The sequence below is a fragment of the Epinephelus lanceolatus genome, chromosome 12 (genome assembly GCF_041903045.1).
Source record: "Epinephelus lanceolatus isolate andai-2023 chromosome 12, ASM4190304v1, whole genome shotgun sequence".
Lineage (NCBI taxonomy): Eukaryota > Metazoa > Chordata > Actinopteri > Perciformes > Serranidae > Epinephelus > Epinephelus lanceolatus.
This window is the reverse complement of record NC_135745.1, coordinates 38,282,072-38,300,108: the sequence shown is the minus strand read 5'-3', so window position 1 is coordinate 38,300,108 and position 18,037 is coordinate 38,282,072. Positions and strand designations below refer to the sequence as shown.

Below are 18,037 nucleotides of genomic sequence, written 5' to 3'. Positions count from 1 at the left end.
TTCATGTTGCTGATCGATAACAAATCATAATTTGGAGGATGATGTGTTTTGCATGTAAAATCTAGATCTGCATACCAGTAGAAATACAGCTGTAAATATGGCCTAAATGTAGTGGTGCAGGGGTGACCCGTAGCTCACCTGCAGTGTACGCCCCATATAAGCCTGAGATTGATTCTGACCGACAGCCCTTTGTTGTGTCTTGTTCCCCCCTCTCTCCCACCTTCTCTGTCTATCTTAGCTGTCCTATCAACCAAGGCAATAAATGATGTAGTGGTGCAGAATAAAATGTTGGTTTTTAAGAGGCACTTCAAAGTTGCACTTGAACCTTTTAGTCCACTACATTTAAGGGAAATTTAGGGGGAATTTAGTGGCATTTAGCAGTTAGAATTGATTCAGTGTTCATTGTCCAGGAGGTTTTTACTGGGAGCTAAATTATCCGCATGCTCACATTTAGACCTTTAGAGTCACCAATTAACCTGCATGTCTTTGGACTGTGGAGGAAGCTGGAGCACCCGAAGAAAACCCACGCTGACATGGGGAGAACCGCAAACTTCACACAGAAGGGCTCTGCCACACCAGTCTGCCCAATGACAGCTGGTATAGGCTCCAGTCCCCCCGCATCCCCTTATAGGATAAGTGATTACGGAAAATGAATGAATGAATTATCTGCAGAGGTCTCTTTTTCTCCAAAACAAACAGACTCAGTGATTTAAACTTGTAAAAACACTGAATGGGGCGTCGGTGGCTTAGTGGATAGAGCAGGCACCCCATGTACAAGGCTGTTGCCGCAGAGGCCTGGGTTCGACTCCAGCTGTGGCCATTTCCTGCATGTCACTCCCTCTCTCTCTCTCTCTCTCTCTCTCTCTCCCCCCTTCACACTTGTCTGTCCTGTCAATTAAAGCCTAAAATGCCCTAAAAAATATCTTCTTCAAACATCAGTGGTTTAGCCAGTGTTTAGTTTGTCCATTCTGGGCAACTGTAGAAACATGGCAATCTCCGTAGACGAGGACCCAGTCACTATGTAGATATAAACGGCTCATTCTAGGTTAACGAAGACACAACAATTCTTATTTTCAGGTGGTTATATACATAAGAAAATACACTTACCCCGAAATATCCCCCTAAATTTTGCACACTTGACCTTTTAATGACAGCTATAGTTACTCAAGATATAAAATCAAAATATTATACAGTGTAACAGAATTACCCAGCAGTACATATAGTGGTTAATAGTAGCTCCATCGCTAACAGATACAACACTAAAATGATGCTTATCTTTTAATATATCCAATAAAATCATATAGGCATTTAGCACTTTTCATATTGAGTACCTTTACTTGTAATACTTTTATTTTGCTGATAGTTCTTTTGTACTTTAACTTGAGTAAAGACAGTATTTTCCTACTGTGGTATTTGAGCTTTTACCAAGATTGTTAAATTATCATATAATAATTATACAACCCTACATGTAAATTGCTCACTTCCTGTTTCATGCTATTGCTGATTGAGAAACTTTCTGCCTCTACTCTAATAAAAAAGCCTCAGTTAAAGACATAAATTATTATTGATAGTTACAGCTGTCTTAATTTAGGTCTTATAACTATGACCAATGCTAGCTGCTGCTGCTGCTGGAGTCACATGACGACACTCCCATGGACTCAAAACGTGATTTTATTACAGCAAATCCATCCGAATCTCAACATCTTTCAAATAGCAGGTTAAACATACAAAAAGCTCACTTAACATACTTGTTTTTTATTAAATATGTAAAAAGCAGGTCAAGTTATTCACAAATAAAATGCAAACATGCAACACGTTTTTTGGGGAATGCATAATGAGTGGGACATGAAAAAAAACATTTACCATTCATTAATTATTGACAGTACATGTTTACATTCCTTTTCATTTACACAATAATATATAACTAAAGCATTATGGTGCACTGCCCAGTCCAATATTAGTAAATGCAATATTAAGAAAGGGTATACAATGTACTTACTGGAATATAGCATGGCAAATTACTCAGTGAACCGACTCTCCCTAAGACCTGTGGTTTAAAAAGAAAACATCTGAAATCTGAACAGACCACAAGTTCCAGCTGAGGTTTAAAACTTAAAACGCTGCATCATAATAAGACTACTCCACAATAATGTTTCTTCCGTCCCTACGTTTATGGCATACCAAAGTTAACTCTATTACCAAACCACCTTGTATGGTGTGAATGACACGTTGTTGAGCACACTGATTATCTGAAGTCTTGTCGTTTGTGAGGAAAGTTGTCAAACAGTCATAAGATGGCATTACACTACATTTTATTCACAATGCATTGACTGTATTGTCCTCCTTCATGAGGATGCAATGCAGACACTCGCACTATTCCTAAGGCGTAATAATAATAAATATGGTGAGGGTCTATGGACAGATTGTCCAATACAGAGTCAAATGTCAGTGCAACATATGGAAGGGGGTTAAATAAGAGCTACTACGAGCCCTTTCAGGGCTTTGCTTATTGCATTCTTGTGATTAATATTGTTGATATGCAAAATAAAAACAAAATAAAATGAAAAGGACAGAAGCTGGGAAGGTAACACTTGCACTGACAGGTAACAGCTACCCGTCTAAACTTCAGCATTTCATCACGTCTACTGTAGGATTTGAATTGACTTTCCACCCACGCACACACACAGTCCTCGGAAACTTCTGTGATGGTCTGAGCTTGTTCTGCTGGTGGAGGTCGTCACCACAAACCTGCCACAGCAGTTCACCAAAAGTCACAAAAAACATCAAACAGTGAGCAGAGGGGTACAAAAAATAAAATAAAAAACTGTGATGGTGCTTCTACTCAGGAGGTTGCTTCATGTGCTCAGTCTTGGAGAGAACAAAAAGAATAAACCATGAGGAAAAAATTAAAATCCTTTAACAGTTCTCACATATTAAAAAGAGGGGTGTAACTGCGGTGAGGGATGATGGCAGTCAGTATTCATCCTGCTCCTCCTGCTGATCATCTGGCACCTCGTCATGGGCTTGCTGGTCCACTTCCTGTCCGTCACCCTCAGCCAGCTCTGCTCCCTCCTACAAACAAGGGGGCAAAGACAGCTTAATAGAATGGCTGCTGAAGAATGCTCCGAGGCAAACAGATGTGATTACACACAAAGGCTGACTTCTTATCTCTTTCAACCCCACAATAACTTCCACATGATTTACCACCAAGAAAAATGGGACTCAAGCATTTAACTGCTTATCTAAAAAACAGCCTCCAACTGTCCTGAATCCTGCTCAGATCAATCAAAAGTCACACACTGACCTGTTCGTCTGAAGCGTAAAGGACCTCCATTAACCGATCGACAAACGGGGCATTTTCTTCACCCTGTTCCTGGCACAGCAGCTCCACCTCTCGCAGCTTACTGAAGTAGTAGTCCCTCTCCTTCTCCACTCCTTCCAGTGCCAACTTTAATGTGTTCAACTACAAAAATAAAAAGTTATTCTTTGTTAGCATCAATACTTAAATACAGACAAACTATGTGGACTTTGGTTACAGACAAAAGGCGACAGATAAGCAGTCACAGACGCAACTGGACAACCAACAGAGGAGAAACACACACACGCACACACGGAGTTACATTAAACTGGTGCTGCTTAAGGCAGCTAGATTTAAGACTTTTTAAAGCCACTGGGAATTAAATCTAAGACCAGTTTTACAATAAATGAAACTGGAAAAAAAAACATGAATTGACATCAGTTATGTGGGGTTAGGGAAAATTTCTTAATTGCAACATAAAACATGACTTCTTTGTTTCATGGTGGAGACAAGGGCAGATCAGAACTTGGTAATATCTGGCATTTGTTGACGAGTTTTCTCGGACAGAGAGCAGTTTGAAAATGTTTTTGCATAGAACACACCAAGCCTCGTTTGCATTGCATTGTACCAGTTATAGCGTTGTCACAAAATCTTGGTTAAAAAACCAATTTTCATTGAATTTGCATTCCCTATGTCATCCAGGGTACAGTGACAGCTAGCTAGCAGACAGTGGATCCTCTGCTCTGGGCATCCTGTTTGAACACAAAATGAGCGTTGTTGGTTCTGCTATCCTGATCTGTATGACATTATTGCGACATGCACTTGGAAAATTGTTTAAAAATAAATAAACGTTATAATTATTTTGAGATTTTATAATGAAACATCAGAAAAAAAACCTCATAAAATCCTACTTCCAATGTCTTTGCATATTTAAGAATTTTGAAAAACTGATTTAAGACATTTTAATAACAATAAAGGCCTTATTTTTAGATAAATTAATTCAATAACAAGACTTTTTAACCCTTTGAAACCTAGAGCAACATCACTTTTCTTGTGCTGCATTCAGATGCCTTGCACAAGTATTTATAAGCCTTTAAGCCCTGAGCAAATTGGTGTGATTTCATTCAAAAACATTGGAAAAAAAGGCAATGAGCAAATTGGTAAGAAATGTCCCAAAAAATATAAATAAATAAAATAAAATAATAGATTCAGAAAATTCATTTTAAAAAAATAGGAAAAAGAAAAATGGTTGAAAAAAACTATATTTATTATATTTGTTATAATATTTAAAATTATGTTACAGAATTATTATACTTTGGAAGCACTCTTTCCTGGTCATGTCCTTGTTTACTGTTACTTGTACTTTTAAAATAATAATAATAATTTTATTGTTTTTATTTATTTAAAAAATTTCTTGCTTTGTTGTTTTTTTCCTGACACAAACTGTCTAAAGTGCACAGGTCACATGAAGCTAACGTTGTCCAGAATAAGTCACTTAAATGATTACTGTATGGATTGGAACTCAATCTTTATTTTATCAGCGTTTAGATAATCTATTGCTCCATTTCGTCATGTGTCAAGTAAAACTAACAAACATTCTCTTCATTTGGTTTCATTTTCAATTCAATACTTTGAGGGTTTTGCTGGCTACTGGTCACACCACATAAACAAGCTCCAGCTCAAATTCAGAATGACTCAATACATTTGCAGAAACATGTTGGATCTCATAATGAAACAACATGATACAGGTTTTATTTTACTGAACTGTGTATGTGCAGCTCTAAATTTTAAACCTACTCAGCCACGTACAGTGTCTAAAAAAGTATTTAACTGCAACTTGGATTTTTATTTACTAATATATATATATTTTTTGCATGTCTTTCTCTTCACCACATTAAATCACGGTGGAGGTAAATAAGACACTGATCAGCAGAGAAAATAAAATTTTAAAAAAATCCCTGTTTCAGCAAATATTTAAAATTACCTTTGGCAGCACTTACAGATTTTATCTATGTGGACTGAATGAGCCATGATCCCATCAACAAAGCCAAAGTGAAACACATTTTTTAGACTAGATACTTTAGTATGTTGGTCAACCTTTTCCTGTTGAAGGCAGTCTTTTATAAACTTTCTAGAGAAAAAGAAATAGTGTTTTTAAAGGTCACTGCAAAACTGTTAGTGGAGGTGTTCAAAAATGTTGTTTAATTAGTTATGTTCAGTTGCATTTCTCTGGTCTCAAAGCACACTGTCCCTTTGGAGCTGAAACTATCAGTCGATCAGCCAATGGACAGAAAATTAATCTGCAACTATTTCAATCTATTAATTGTCTCAATAATTTCAAAGCTTTTCTTTGTCCTTAGCATTCTGGACACAAAACACTATTTAAAAATGCATCCTTGGGATCGAGGACTCTATAATTTTAGGCATTTTTCGCTATTTCAAAACACTTCACAGATAAAATGATTCATCCATAATTAAAATAATTATTAGCTGCAGCCCGACTACCATCAGCGAGGTTTACAAATGAACGCAGTCAGTGTTGGAAGTAGGAATGTGAGCAGTCTGAAGCAAACAAAGAGTTTGGTGGTCTAAACTGTTGGTTGGCAGAATTATTGTAAGAATTGACCTTTATATAAACGTACCTGCTCCGTAAGTTGTGTGACCTGTGCTTCCAGTTCTTTCTCTCCCTTGGCAGGAGTTGGAATTGCAGTCGCAGGGATCTTTTTGGCTGACGAGGGTCTGGATGTTGGTGTTGAGGACTTGGGGGTTGTGGAGCTCGACCTTGATGCTCCTACAGCAGACAGAGGGTTTATTACTCAGGGATGGGTGGCTGGCAACTAGTAGTGACTTAAGCCTTGGTCAGACTGCCAGCCCAAAATCATTTTTTTGGGATGTCCAGATTGATTTTAGGAAGTCTTAATCCATTTGAAATGTGATTCTAATTGGATTTCCACGGATGTGTCTCAGTCCAGACTCTCCGGCTACTAAAATCCGATTTCAAAATGTCTTTGAACAAAAAATTAAATGACAGCATCAAATCCAGAGTGATGAAAGTGCTGAGCAGAACCATGCTGCTACCAACAGAGCACTAAAGACGACAACATGAGGAACAACAGTTCATGCCAAAACAAATTGTTCAGAGGACCTCCATTTCTCATGCTTTCACGTTGAAAAGATTCAACACCGGCGTTGCTATGTAGCTACCAACGCCTTCGTCGTTACCACAGCAACCCATACAGATAGGTTGGTGATCTCTGGCCACACACCTCTGGTCTGTTTACTTGCAAATAACAGTGCGGGAAGTCTGTCTTCAAGATCTGATTTGAGAAACAAATCTGATTTGCAGTCTGAGCGTGACCTTTGCTATTCTCTCACATGAAATTACACAATGTGTCTGTGTTCTGAGCTTGGATGCACTTGAGTTGTTGATGTGAAAATAAATACCCCCACAGGCTAGGTACATAAATGACAACATGCCCTTGTGTCTGCAAACATTTCACATATACTCGGACAGCAAAAGCAGATGACGCTTACCTGCAGTAGGGGAGCTGGCTGCATGGTGAGACTTCTTTGGCAGGTTGAAGATCTGCTCACCGGGGTCAGGTGGGGGAATGGCATCCTGACCCTGTCTGGCTGCAACCGGGTCATACTCTTTACCATCGTAATTGGCATCAAAGAACTTCTTAAACCACTGGATGAAATCAAGATTGTCCTGAAATCTGCCTTTAACAAGTTTCTCCACAGGAATAATCTGAATCAAGGGGGAAAAAAGAATTAAAATATAAATTCATGCAAGTTACTCACAGTGCACAGCAGCACTGAAAATGCAGATAGCCATAACGAGATTAAACTCACCTTGTCCACATTCATCCGTTTGAAGGATGCCTGCAACAGCTTGAAATTGTGAATGTACTCATGCTCCAATTTAGCTTGAAACTTGACCTTCTTAAGACTGATGCAGCCAGGGAAGAGCAGATCCATGAACTGGCAATAGGCAGCTCCTAAAGACGTTATAAAATGTCAGTTGAGTACATAATCCCTTGCTTGAAAATTAGAAAACTAGAGTCCAGATATAGGCTGGGACTTATCATGCCTGCCATTGCACGACAAAAAAAAATCCACTGGAATAAATAAAAAAATAAAAGCCTGGGAGCGTTTTCTATGTCCAGATCAATGACCCGGTTTCCTTAAAAAGAAAACTATAAATGCAGATTCTTAGTAACATGGCCATACTGAAGCCTAGTTAGACCATCTGAAAAAGAGGGCACCAGCTCAACCTGTTAGCGTCCAAGCTATCAGATAAAGCTCACATAAACCCAACTACAGAGCGTATAAGAGGTCATCTGCATCAAACAAGGAGCTTACACCTTAACAGAAGAGGTGTGTGTGTTTGTTTCTGTGGGCAGAGAGTGATTGAAATTGGATTACTCAGTCACAGCAGGAAAACACGGCAGGCTACAAGTTTATTTATAGACAACTCTCTGCCAGGGAGAGGTGAGCATGTTTCCACAGGTTGCTTTAACTGCCATCTTACAGAGAATTTATTTTAACCCTGTGCTCTACAGGCGAAGATGTAATCTCTTAAACATGCTCCACATCTCAAACAGCTTCTTTGACACACGCAGCACAAGCAGAGGGAAGAGGATAGAGAGAAGTGTTTCACTGTGTTCTCACCTGAGGAGAGCTGCTCCACTTTCGTATAGTTTAGGCAGAGAATGTCGTTAACCCAGGCAGTGATGTCATGCCTGCTCATAGTCTCCTGGGTTATTGAGGTAGAATATACGTTGACCGCCATCCCCCAACTGCAACAGAAAAAGAACTCTTAGACACAAAAGCAATGCATTTGGAATAAAGGTGTTGTTTCCTATTTCTCAAATAAGTTGTCATCAAAATTGTTGATTTAATTTTCTGCCAACTGAATAATTGTTGCACCTCTAAAGAACTGTATACATGAAACAAACAACCAAGCCTTTAGTGCATGGCTTTAAAAACGTGTAAGTGAGTTTGTCATGTTGCCAGTCTCAGAAACCCGTTGGCTTTTGACTGACGACGATAAGCCTCTGGGGGCAGCAGCCAATATTTCCAGAGAACCAGTTTAACAAGTGTCTTCCTCTTCCGTGAGCTGCTCATTTCGGCTAATATCTATGAATAGATATCTGCATGTGAGTGCAATTAATGTGTAGTAATTTAAGTTTTGATTTAAGGTTTTCTTTCTTTTGTCTGAGAATACACATTAACAAGAATCCCACACATTATTAACTAAGATAAATTGGCATATTTGTTAAAAAAAAAAAATCAACAATTTAATTTAAAGTACACAACCCTGATGATGGGCTAACTGTTACCCATGATCCTTGGGATATCGTGTTAGCCATCTCGTGCTGAATGACTGTGCAGCACCTGTCCATAACAGCGAGGCAAACTAGTTCGCTAATATTTACATACTATTAAAACATATTGGCCAATTAGCTATATTATTATTTCAAGTGTAGACTTTCTTGTAAGCCACAATGGATTGTTTTGTAACTTTGCAAGCAAGAGACGTTTACAAACATGATGTATACATCTATGAATCTCATGAATCTCTCACATAACTATTATTTAAGTAGCTTAGTAATGTATGCGCCATAAAAGGATGTTTGTACATGGCACTGAAGGCCGCTCTACACATTATTGTGGGCTCAGTTTAATCACAATTTAATAAAACACATGTAGCAGGGGGTCCCTGCTCTGTCTCTGTTTCAGCGAAGGTGTCCTTGGCCTGAAAAAGGTTGAGAACCCCTGATCTAATATAAAGCTAAATCGTCGTCCGACAGTCGCCGACGGGTTCCAAGACTGCATTTCGGCCAATGTGTTCCACCTCCCCACACGGACTGTTTACTGCCGCTCAAACGTGACTGTAGTCCGAGTAACGTTGACCAAGCGAAAACCAGAGCGCTTCAGATTCCAAAATCTTATCTCATTATTATGTTGCTTTGACTTCAGCTCTTTTAAAACGTGTCTCTAAATCCAAGTAGTTTTCTAACACACCTTTTTAGCAATGCACCTTTCTTATCCTAACACCTAGGCTGCAGCAGACCTTGTAGGCCCTCTTTGAATTTGTGCCTGGGATCCTTTAATCTGATTTTACCTGCATGGTAAACAGAAGCCGTAACGACGTCAGATTAGAATGATGCTGTAATTTTACCTGCTTGCTTCCAGGACACCTGCCCCATTTACACAAGGCATATTCAGGCCCGTATACAAGCAATGAAAGCATACCATGGCATGTGCCAAAAAAAAACTGTATCAGGGATCTCAAACTTTGATCCTGAAGATACAGATTGAGCAGTTACACAGCATGGCCATAACACAATGTCAAAAAAGCATACTACGCTTAGTAACAGAAACATTGTTTACCCCACATTGGGATCACCTAAACAGCCAAGTATATCTAAGACACGCGGAGAGAAAATTGAACTATTTATCAGGTCAACAAATACCTTGTTTGCCTTTTGCCTGTCAATATGCGTCTTAACTTTTAAATGCAAAACCTGATAGTATTGCAATAGTTTTTGTGTCAATACAGTATCAATACATAGATGCCAAGTATCAATTGTTTAATTAAATCAATTAATAATATCACAAATACAAATTAAAGGTTGGGTAGCCTACTAAATAACAAATTTAACACCTTTTTCAGTCCACTACACATATTTTGCTGCACTAAAAATAACTGATGTGAGAAACTTTATCTTGTTGGATAAAAAAGAAGTTTGTGGACATAATTTACATTCGAAAAAAGGTAAGAAATCGCAATATATCGCAGTATATGTGTCGGCAATATCGCAAAACTTTAAAAATAGTAATAATATTGTACCCTGACTACAGTATGGTGATAACATGGTATCATGGGCCCTCTGGTGATTCCCATCCCTCCTGTATACTCGCAAAAATATGATAAAGTAGCACTAAGTAATAATCATATTTATACATTAATCAAGTGTGCAGTCGTCTTTAATTCCCCTGACAGATATGAAGACTGCAGCATGACATTTTAATCTTAATTCAATGATAGGGAACAGCAGGACAGCTGCAGTAAAACACCCATCTTTATTGGTTTATGGCGGCGACTGATATGGCGTTAAATCATGCTAAATGATCATCGGGGCAATAATAAGCCTTGAGAGTTAAAGTTGGGCTATCACAGCACTGCAGGAGCAGATCCTCGGTTGACTGATTCTCGGGGAAGGAAGGAAGGAAACTGGGCCAGCCGATCTCATGTCAACAAAGCGGATGTGTGTGCAGCTAGCATGCTTTGTTAGCCGGGCAGGGATAGCAGCCGACACCGGGGCTGGGCTGATGCCTGTGTGTCCAAAGAGGGGGAGGATTCAGGCTTGTGTGGCAGCAGTGAGGGGGGTACATGCATTAAAACACCCCCGTAAACACACACATATCGTGATATTGTGTGTTATTAGATAGCTGCGATGTGTCATGTCACGATGGGGATATACTAGCAGCAGCAGCGGCAGCAGTTGCAGAAGCGCAGGGGCGGCTGTCTGTGTATCCCTGTCATTTCACAAGCGATCCACTCCTCCAGTGCCATTGCGCACCACCACACTTGACAACATTAAACTGGTGCCAGCTTTAATTTGGGGTGCTACACATCAGCAGGAGAGGGGTTTGAGCTTTTAGGGAGCTTTTAGGGAGCTAACATGACAGGACACTGGGAGACAACAGGGAAATCGCGGATAGGTGCAAAGCAAAACCAAACACTCGACGAGGAGGAGGACCAGGCCGGAATGCAGGTTTCTGTCTGCAGCAGTGTTTGTCCTTTTAGGATTTATCTTACTGACATGAAATCAAATGCGGATCAGTACACTGATTTACCTGTAGGCGCGCTCTCCCCGCACTGTATTTTTCCTGTAAGGAATGATGTTGGTTCCGTTGTCCGGGACGATGTCGTTGTTATTCTCTCCATTTGGGGAAAGGGCTTGGGTGGGACCGGGCATTTGGGTCTCTAAAATGTTGAACAGATACTCTGTTCTCTCTCTGGCCGGGAAAAAGAAACCAACAGGAACGATGCAAATGCTTGGAAAATGCCGCACCTCCGGGGCTCTTTCCCTTCTGTCTGCTTATTCTTCACAAATCTCTGCCCTAATGACGTTGCTGCACCCTGCACCACGTGACTGATGGGGTTGGCTGCCTGTTCCTTATGGTGGGCTATTTCAGTACACCAAATTACATTGATCACTGCTTTAAAAAAAAAAGGCACCGTCGCCAAATCTGATCAATGCAAGTCGCTTTTGAGATGCAGATTAGTGACAGCTCATCAAATGCTCAGAGACGAGACCCAATCATGTGGGAAGTATGGATCTGATTAAAAGGAAAATGCAGCCCACCCAGTTTCACCTTCACATCTCTAGGTGATTATATGATGACAGCAACAAACACATGTGGGTACAAAGAAAAAAGCAAGCAGCTCCTAATAGATACGAATGGTGCTGATGAAAATGATTGCAACACATGATATGAGGAAGTGTAGAAAATATTTTGACTACTAACCACATGAATTAAAATATCAATTCAACTGCTAAAATGTTTAATCGCTGCAACAATGGGTCGCTTATTTGATTAATCAATTAATAAATTAATCAACAGAAACTTTATCAGCAACAATTCAGATAATTAGGGATGCACGATATCAGATTTTTTTGCCGATATACAATATGCCGATATATAACAACTCTTTTGGCCGATACCGATATTGACATGTTTATTTCTTTCCCCATCTAAGTTTAGTGATCAAGTCTTCTGTAGTGGAATTAACATCTTATTACACATGCATACGCTTACTGTGATGGCCCACCAGCAGATGGAGACATACAATACATTGCTTTACAGTGTACATTATATTTATTCATTTTTCAAAATGAGAAAAATCATGTTGGCTGATTCTGATAGTTAATTTTAAAGCCGATTTTGGCCGATACCAATGACATGCTGATATTAAAAGCATGTTGGCCGATTGTGACAGTTAATTTTAAAGACAATATCGGCCGATACGGCTGACGTGTCGATATAATCAGCATGTTGGCCGATTCTGGTAGTTCATTATATCTATTAAAGCTGATATTGGCTGATACCAGTGACGTACCAATACTATCAGCATATGGGCCGTTTCCAATACTTCATTTACAAGACAATATCGGCCAATACGGATGACGTGCCGATATTATCGTGCATCCCTACTGATAATCTATTGTGTCAAGTCCTTTTTGAGCACAAAGTAACTGGTTCAAGCTTTTCAAGTGTGAATATTTCATGTTATTTACTGACAGACAACTTTATGTCTTAGGATTTTGGACTAGGGCTGTGCGATATCACGATATATATCGTGTAACGAGAGAAAAATGTGGGACAACTTTTTATTCATTGGATTAAAATGTGCTATATTGGGATAGGTATCGTTATCGGGATATGAAATTACCTATATCGGGATATGAGATTTTGGTCATATCGCCCAGCCCTATTTTGGACTGTTGGTCAGACTGTGGGAACTTGTGATGGACATTTTTCACCATTCGCTAAAAACTAAACCATGAATCAGTTAAGCGAGAAAATAGTCAGTAGGTTAAAGGGTAATAAAAATATCCCTAATTAATCCTGATTGTTTTTGGATAGTAAAATATCATTAAAAATGGAGAAAACTTCCCAGAGCCCAAGGTAATCTTGTTTTGTCTGACCACCAGTCCCAAATATAAATATAGTCAATTTACTATCATAGATTATTAAGAAACCAGCAAATATTCATATTTCGGAAGCTGGAACCAGTGTATTTTTGCACAATAAATGTCTTTAATAATGAATTGATTATCAAAATAGCAGCCGATTCATTTGATTAATCAACTAATCGTTTAGCTTTATAACATGTATGAATTTACAAATATCCAGTAGGGTTGTAACACTGTGCTTTATACTTCAAAAACCTAAATTCAGTGCACATGGTGCTGTGTGGCAGCCCTGTGGTTGCTAAGCTATCTCCTGTTTGTGTTGCCACATCTGTTGTTTTCTACTGTAAAAACACTGCTTTTGTTTTCTGTTGTATTTACTGCTGAGCAACGGCTGTGAGTGGCTCAGAGGAAACACTGTTTCAGTCAAGTATTGTGCTACATGTACACGTAATTCTTAACTTTAATTTATTCTTGCTATATTGAGACGAAAATTGAAATTTGTCAGATTGAGAGACTCACAACGTGTCCAAATTCCCGTGAATCATTACACCCCTGATATTAAGAGATCTGTATGAGTCAAGGCCGACTCCATCTGACTTTATGTGAACATGGTTAGTAATCAATGATAAGAAGCTGTTGCATGTAGACCAGTAGGTCATGTACAATGGAAAACTGGTTGGATGACACAGCTCCATAACGCCACAGAACCAACACAGCTATGATGTTTAATGCAGGAATGTTATGCATGAAGTGTGTCCAGCCAATCACACGGCCTCTAACTCTTTTGTGGTCAGGACTTTCACACCCTAACAGCAAAGGCCTCTGGGAAAACAATACAGTTTATTCTGTAAAGTTGTTCTACTGCCTTGATTTCTTTCCTTGTTTGCTGCTTCACCTAAAAGACCATCTCCTGTGTTGAATTTAAAAAACACAGTCATTTTGAGATCAATACAACGATCCATCTATGGCAGCACCATCAGTCCACAGGTCAACTCACATTTTTGGCCAGTAATGCCTCAAATGTTTTTTTTAGGCGTAAACGTTTTTTTCCTCTGAGTTTTCTTGTGTGAGAATGAGTCCAAAAAGTAGTCTTGTGACAGTCAGCCGTGTCTAGGGTTGGGTATCTGAACTCAATACTTAAGGTCATGACCAAAATAACCCAGTAACAAGCAGTATCAAAACTTCTCCAGTCAAACGATACCTGCATTCGATGTCTTGGGTTCCCACATCCCCCCCTCAAAGCGACTATTTGTATAGGTATGCTCAGAGCCAATCACTGCAAGCCTTCTTTGATTTAATGTGTGACGTATGATTGGCTCACTACCACAGCTGCTACAACCAATACAGTGTGTGGCGTGGGAAAGTTGAGCATGGTGTCAGAGCTGGCAGTTCAGTGTGCCAAGATGCCACCAAAACTACATGCCTGTGGTGTCAGGTAGCATTTTACACAGCTGAGAGCTTCCATTCACATGACTGGTGTTGAATGAATTAAAAATATATCAAATGAAGTACTCAAATTTGTAATCTTTTTAAAATTACACCTAGCCTGAGCCAGGTCACTAGGCAAGATGTGTTGTTATAACACACACCTTTTTTGCTTCCTGTGGTACAAACTTATCAAAGCCCTGCCTTAGTGGAAATACAGCATCTTTTAGAAGATTTTAACAGGGTATATCAAGAAAGATTTAACTCTAAAGCGTACAATTCCTCCTCCAATTTCAGTGTCAGCAGTTTCTTTTTCTATCAAAATGGCAAACAATGTTCCAAACTGTCCATCGCTGCTTTTACACTTGGGTAAGGGATGGCTAATACTCACATTTGCTCACCATGTGTGTGCTCACATAAAACAGCTCCTCTGGTGCCACCATCAGGCCAAAGTTGAGGTCACTTTTTACCCACAACTTTCTTCTGAACTTTAACACAGAGCCTGAAGACAGACTGATCTCTCATAATTCTCTCATAAATCTAATAAAGATAAATTTCCAAAAAATGACGTCTGATTAATTTTACCAAATACTATTGACCTACATTTTTAGTTCTGTCTTGCTGTAACAGTTAATCCAATTTCAATACACTTCTGAGCCTATTACTCAACAGGATTTTCATTCTCCATACTGTATGTATAGCCACGGCTTGATAAAGTCACCATCTGCTGAAGCTTTGCTTTGAAGATGTTTCAACACATATTCCAAATTCCTGTAAAATTAAGGTAATAATTTACATCATCACTCCCATGTATTCAGCTTTAACTAATCACACAGCAGCTTTTAAAAGTCACATGTCTGCAAAGCGGATGTATGTGCCACGGATTGCATATTTGACTGTGACTGCAATAAATCACCCTTGTACTGAAATGTGTATTTAAGCAACTGCTTCAAGTGTTTTTAATATATCTGAAAATCTTAGAAATAAATCAAGGCAGTGGTTAAATACAGGATATCCATCTCTTGTGTGGTTACTCTAGTAGGACATATATTCAGGATCCCCTGCCTCTACTGGGTCAAATGTACACTTTAAGTCTTACACAAATTCCTGCAGAGCCAAACACAAAGCATAACCAAGTGCTAATCTCATTAAATGGCACTAGAAATGTCTCCAAAAGCAAGCTGTGCTACATTTCCACTACAGCAATGCTAAAGGCTCTTTCAGACTGGAAAGTGACAGCTGGTCTTATCACAATCTCACAACAGCGAGCACAAAGGTCTGCTTTGTATCAGGCATCAAGCGGCAAACGCATGACACGGTCAAACTTCAGGGGCAGTAGGAAATCGGGAAACTGTGTGCTTGTTCACACGGGTAGCAAACAAGTGCATCCCGTACTGTGCCACGGCTAAGTTGGGTGGCAAAGTTATCACCGGGCTGTCATTGAAATGAACTTCACTTCGCAGTGTGACAGGCCTGCAGATGTCACAACAGGGGTAAAGCATGCACATGCTGTTTAAAATAAATGTCCGGACTGTGAAGCCTAAGAATTAAAGATGAAAATGTACAGCCAGTAACCAGGTCATGATTTCTGGAAACAAACATTGCAGTTAAGTTTCTCAAATGTATTTTTTCTGGGGGCTTTGAGCACTAAAAGCCAAGTGCCATCTAGTTCCATTAAATTCCAGAGAAGGCACACATCTCTACGGCCGATATCTGCAACATTTGCAACTCACACCAAAACAATTTTGACTAACAAACAGCACTACAGGTCAGAGGAATAATATGTATTGTTGATTTTGGGGTGATCTATTCCTTGACACGTATTTAACTGCAGCAAAAAATGAGTCACGTTCCACCTTTTTGCCTGTCAATCCACATCTGAAATGAATTGGGGTGCTGCGTTTTATTTACCCAGTGTTAATGTCCATTTGAACATGGCCTCAAATGTGTAAAGACTGGTGGACTGAAACTTTTGCTATAAAAATACAGACTAAATATGCAGCAAGCCATGAAAAGAAATGTCAGACAAATTTATTTGTCAAAGTCCAATGTTGTAATTTTGGAAAATTGTGATCTTACTGTATGTACCGGCACCTATGCTTCGTTTTGTATTTTCTGTGCCTGATCGAGGTTTAAGTAGCTATGGTAGTAAAAGGTGGGCAATTGTCCAGAAACACATAATGCAAGCAAGATAATCTAGCTATAACAGCTGCTGTGTTTTGCATACACTTGCCTTACAGTCTCTGTTGGTGCTGTTAGGCTACAATAAATCACTGGGCCGTTGTACATGAGCTCATTCCATTAGAGGAAAACAGAGAGCTGTGCTTGCTCTCTACATTCATATCTCCCAAGGCTTTCTCTTGCACTGAGATCAAGTGGGTGGGTGAGGGGTAGCTGCTCCACCCTACAGACCCAGCCCTCAATATCAAGGAGGTCAGGTATTGCTCTACATTACAGGTTGGGCCAGTTAAATTGTGTGCTAGGTAATGGTTACTAATGAGAGGAGGGTTTTTAGAGTCATGGGTGTGCAGAAACATTTTCAGGAAAACCTCAAACCTGCACAAAATGAGTCAGGGAGGGCCAGAACCAGAGAAGAGGGAGCTCTGATGATCTCACACTGATCTATCTTACATGGCATCTTTTTTAGCTATTCCTTTAAATGCAACTTGTGGGTTGAGCTAAGTTTGCAATTTGAAATAAGAGGAACTCTGCAACCCAGACAAAAGACCTAGGATGCCCACGATCACCCCCTCTTCTCCTCGTCTGTCCCCACTGCACGCCACTGCTCAGAAATCGCTTTAACTGGGGAAAACACCAACAGTTCTTTTTGCTAATTTCTGAGCTTTTCAAAGCAGCTCTGCAACAAAGCAGCTAGCAGCAGTGAGTCTGTGAATGAAGCTAACTCAGCTTCGTGTTGGCAGTGACAGTTAAATGAGATACAATGATTGGAAAGCGAGCTACTACACAGTCAAACAATGGCAAAGCAAAAGAAAGAGTGTTGTTACCAAGCCAGACGGTACTTACAGTGACGGTGGTACATCTTGTGTAGCTAACCGCCAAGTTACAGTAAGCTAATTTTGCTCCTGCCAACACTTTGTGAAAATAGTGACAGCCGACATATGCCCTGACCCCGGGTACCATCACCGTACGAGCCACCGACACACACGTAAAACGCTCCGGTTTGGGCATTTTCACACCGTGTTGTACGTCTCGCACAAAACTACACACTGTAATTGTTCAGCAAAGCAACTGAGACTCACCAGTGAACTCCAATCCGCAGGTTACAAGGTGTTAAAAAAGCAGTTTTCCGGCTGAGTCACCCCACCCTCAAACGCCCATTCTCACTACACGGTGAGCCGAGAGCGGGCAGCTGATTGGATGACGCTACATCGGTGTCGCAGCTGATTGGTCTGCATGTGACATCTGTCGTGAGGTTGACCAATCAGGGTTTGATGCGTTGAACATAAGGAACATCCGACAGCTTTCCGTCTTGTCGCTCTGTGTCACATCACTTTGCCCCACAGAGAGAAACACACAAGATTTTCCTGAACCAGTAAATATTTATTCAGCGCTAAAAACTACTAATTTTACCATGATTTTT

At 39.9% G+C, this 18,037-nt stretch overlaps 1 protein-coding gene across 3 annotated transcripts; it reads right to left on the bottom strand.

Annotated features, from left to right (window-relative positions):
* Positions 1 to 1,653: 1,653 nt before the first annotated feature.
* Positions 1,654 to 17,821, bottom strand: mapre2 (microtubule-associated protein, RP/EB family, member 2). Of its 3 annotated transcripts, none has more exons than XM_033651271.2 (7): positions 17,697 to 17,821; positions 7,973 to 8,100; positions 7,154 to 7,299; positions 6,833 to 7,049; positions 5,941 to 6,089; positions 3,305 to 3,463; positions 1,654 to 3,072 (listed from the first exon to the last, which is right to left on the bottom strand). In XM_033651271.2, exons 2-7 carry the CDS (start codon positions 8,091 to 8,093, stop codon positions 2,974 to 2,976), a joined length of 891 nt encoding a protein of 296 aa, XP_033507162.1. In that variant the 5' UTR covers positions 8,094 to 8,100; positions 17,697 to 17,821; the 3' UTR covers positions 1,654 to 2,973. The 3 variants fall into 3 exon arrangements, with proteins under 3 accessions (XP_033507162.1, XP_078029530.1, XP_033507161.1); XM_078173404.1 differs by lacking the exon at positions 17,697 to 17,821 and adding an exon at positions 17,461 to 17,581; XM_033651270.2 differs by lacking the exon at positions 17,697 to 17,821 and adding an exon at positions 11,168 to 11,442.
* Positions 17,822 to 18,037: the final 216 nt, after the last annotated feature.